Source organism: Octodon degus, unplaced genomic scaffold (genome assembly GCF_000260255.1).
Source record: "Octodon degus isolate 3935 unplaced genomic scaffold, OctDeg1.0 scaffold00019, whole genome shotgun sequence".
Taxonomy (NCBI): domain Eukaryota; kingdom Metazoa; phylum Chordata; class Mammalia; order Rodentia; family Octodontidae; genus Octodon; species Octodon degus.
In genome coordinates this window covers 7,412,167-7,415,315 of record NW_004524595.1, presented here as the reverse complement: position 1 = coordinate 7,415,315, position 3,149 = coordinate 7,412,167, and the positions used below count along the sequence as shown (strand labels likewise).

At 48.1% G+C, this 3,149-nt stretch overlaps 1 protein-coding gene across 1 annotated transcript in view; it reads right to left on the bottom strand.

The window, feature by feature from the left end:
- The window catches only part of Dnajc27 (DnaJ heat shock protein family (Hsp40) member C27), a 45,352-nt gene extending 42,927 nt beyond the window's left edge, over positions 1–2,425 (bottom strand). Inside the window, exon 1 of the mRNA XM_004627447.2 lies at positions 2,197–2,425. Coding sequence (XP_004627504.1) covers positions 2,197–2,283 — 87 coding nt within the window. The 5' untranslated portion in view covers positions 2,284–2,425. The remainder of the gene's footprint in view (positions 1–2,196) is intronic.
- Between the last annotated feature and the right edge of the window lie 724 nt (positions 2,426–3,149).

Genomic DNA, 3,149 nt, shown 5'->3' with positions numbered 1-3,149 from the left:
AATGGCGGGCCAGCCAAATAGCTCAGTGGACTAAAGCGCCTGCAATCAGGCAAAGGGGCTCAGGGTTCATTCCCCCAGCTTGCCATGCCAGCCCCATCCCCAGACTGGGTGTGGTGGAGTGCACCTGTAATCCCAGATCTTGGGAGGCTGTAAACAGGAGGATCACTACAGTCTGATCTAGTAGTGAGACCCTGAACACCCTGTAGACCCTTCCCTAAAAATACAAAAAAGAAAAAAGAAAAAGAAAAAGGTGGAGGGCCAGGGAGACAGCTCAGTAGAATAAGCACTTGTCTGGCAAGTGCAAGGTCCTGAGTTCAATCCCTGGTACCAGGAGTGGGGGGTGGGGGGGAGGGAGTGGAGTTAGTCTCATTTCTCTTTTCACAATATTCTTGGTTGTTCTCATCTTTAACTTTCTTTTTTTTTTTAATTTTTCCATAATTTTATTGATAAACAAATAGCAATGAGATAGTTTCAAATCAAATTGGTAGGACAGTTTCAATAATTAACACATTGCATACATTCTTCCTACTGGTTAATTGCTGTATCATCTTTAGCTTTCATAAGGACTTTTTTGGGGAGGTGAGACAGGGATTCATTACTTAGTTTACGCTAGTCTTGAATTCATTTTATAGCCCAGGCTAACTTGGAATTCTGTGATCCTCCTGCCTCCGCCTCCTCAGTGCTGGGATTAGAGGCATGTATCACCATACCCAGCTTTTCATAAGGACTTCAGTGATTTTCTTATGTTCTGAAAAAGAAATGTGACTGGCGTTTTAACTGGAAATAAATTAACATTTGTAGATTATTTTAAATAACTGATCTGAATAATATTGAGGGCTTTTATGTAGGGGGAGAGTATCTTTCCGTTTGCACAAATATTATAACTGTATGTTCCTTTTGGAGTTTTCAAATGGTTATTTTTTATTAAATAAGCTGAGACACTTTCTTTTGGTTGCTGTTGTAAATATTTTCTTTCTCTTCTCAAACTGCATTGGCTAAGAAACCTAGAATAATATTAAATAAATGTGTGACATTTGGGGATATTTCAGTTCTTGTACCATTATGTAGAGTAAAATCACAAGTGATATATGATCACTTTGCCAGGTTAGTATATAATCTAAGTCTAAAAAGCCTATCCCCCCTTTTTAATTCCTGACATATAATTGTTTTTCAATAATTACCAACATTCAATGAACATCTGTTAATGCCTCCCATACAAAGACACATAAATAGTGCAACATCATGCTAATAGAAAAAAAAACAAACAAACAAACAAAAAAAAACTAACCCACGTTTCCTGCAGTGTTCTGAGCGCAGGACACTGGCCTAAAAACTCACATTCACAGCTCTCCAATTCAGACCAATTCTCCTAACATTCAGTCGTGGCAAATGATGGTGCTGGTTCCAGTTCTGTCACTGATTCGATGACCTTGGGCAGCTTTTGGCTAACACTTTTCACTAGCCCAGGAAAGACAACCAGGGCAGAGGAGTCAGCCCTGGAATTCACTGGGAAAAAGCCTGAGCTCCCCTCTGACCTCTCGCCAGGCATACCTGACATCCCATGGAAGTAGCAGAGAGGTGGGTGGCAGAACTGAGCCTGCTTTGAGAAAACAGATGTAGTGACACTCTACAGATTTTGAATGAATGAATGAATGAACGAACAAACAAAATAATCGGCAGGATCCAGGCCACGCTGCCACCTTCTCTGTGAAACAAGTCGGCTTCATTTATGCTCTCGCAAGGGGGACATTCCGGAATGCCCAGTAAATCTGCCTACCCCTCACACGCACCCCCTTTAAGCTCCATCGATTCCCAAGCACAACTTTTATTCCCCTGTCCAGGTCCAAGACAGGTCATTCAGACAGAACACAGATCTGGTATCTGACCAGACCATCCGAACTAAGGACCTAGGCCCCCTTACTCTCTGGGGTAGCATTCAAGGTTGGAGGTCACCCCAGGCACCATTTAGAGGGCAAGAAGTCGGTAGACAGGGGATAACCCAAAGGTCAAAGAGGTCAGGCCGGTGCTCCTCGCGGGGCCGCAACACCCTTGCAAGCGCTGGCCAGCTGGGGGGGGGGGGCCAGGCGGGAGGACGGAGAAGAGGCCGGACCCGCTCTTGAGTGGCCGCCCTCTCAGCCAATGGGCTCGCCGCCCCGTCGCGCGGAGGTCCCACCCCTCCCGGCACGCTCTACTCACTTTCCCCACTTCAGCGTTGCCCATGGAGATGACTTTGATGCGGAGAGCCTTGCTAGGCTCCTTCCGCTTCGGCACGTTGGCCTCCATGGCCCTCACTCTCTCGGGGCTACCCGCCTCGGTCTCTCCTTGTGCGCCAAGCCGGCCTGTCCCTCAGGCCTCCTCGCCCAATGGCGGAGCCGCTGCTCTCGTCACCACCCGCGCTGCGCGACTCGCCATCCCCGCCGCTCCCTAGCAGCGGACGCGGGCGGGTGGGAAGCAGCCGCTGGGGGACCGGAATAGGAAGTCTCGCGATGCTCCCCGCGAGCGGTGACGTCATCGACGCTGGAGGCGCTACTGCTGTTACCAGGTCTCGGGTTATCGCTGCGCCGGGTCTACAGTCTGGGCCAAGACCTGGCGGCTTGTTTCCTTGGCCGCGGTGACGCCTCGTGGGCCACACAGTCTAGTTTTCAGGCTCCGGGGCAGGAGGCGTTTGTTGCATTTGTACCTAGTGATAGAAGTGTATTGGCTTTCCGAGGCGGATTTTCTGTCTGCAGTGTATAGGTTATCATGGCCCCTGGCTGCCAAAATCCCAAGTAAACCACGGTCCGCTTTTGTTTTGGTTTGTCTTTTTTGAGACAGAGTCTCGCTGTGTAGTCCAGGTTGGTTCAAATTTGCGGCAATCTTCTTGCCTGGGCCTCTCAAGTGCTGGGATTACAGGTGTGTGCCACGACGCCTGACCCCACTGTTCATTTGCTGTGGATTTTTTTTTGTTGTTGTTAATTTAGTTTTGTTTTGTGTAATCCTTTGGTTTCATTGACCCCGCTACTGGCCTCCTCCCTCCTGTACAGTCCCTCTGGGCCTGTATATCAGATGCCACAGTATTTGCACATAGCCTGCCCCAGACTCCCATGTACTTTAAATCACCTGTAGATTACTTGTAATACCTAATAAATGCAAATACAAAGTAAATCGTT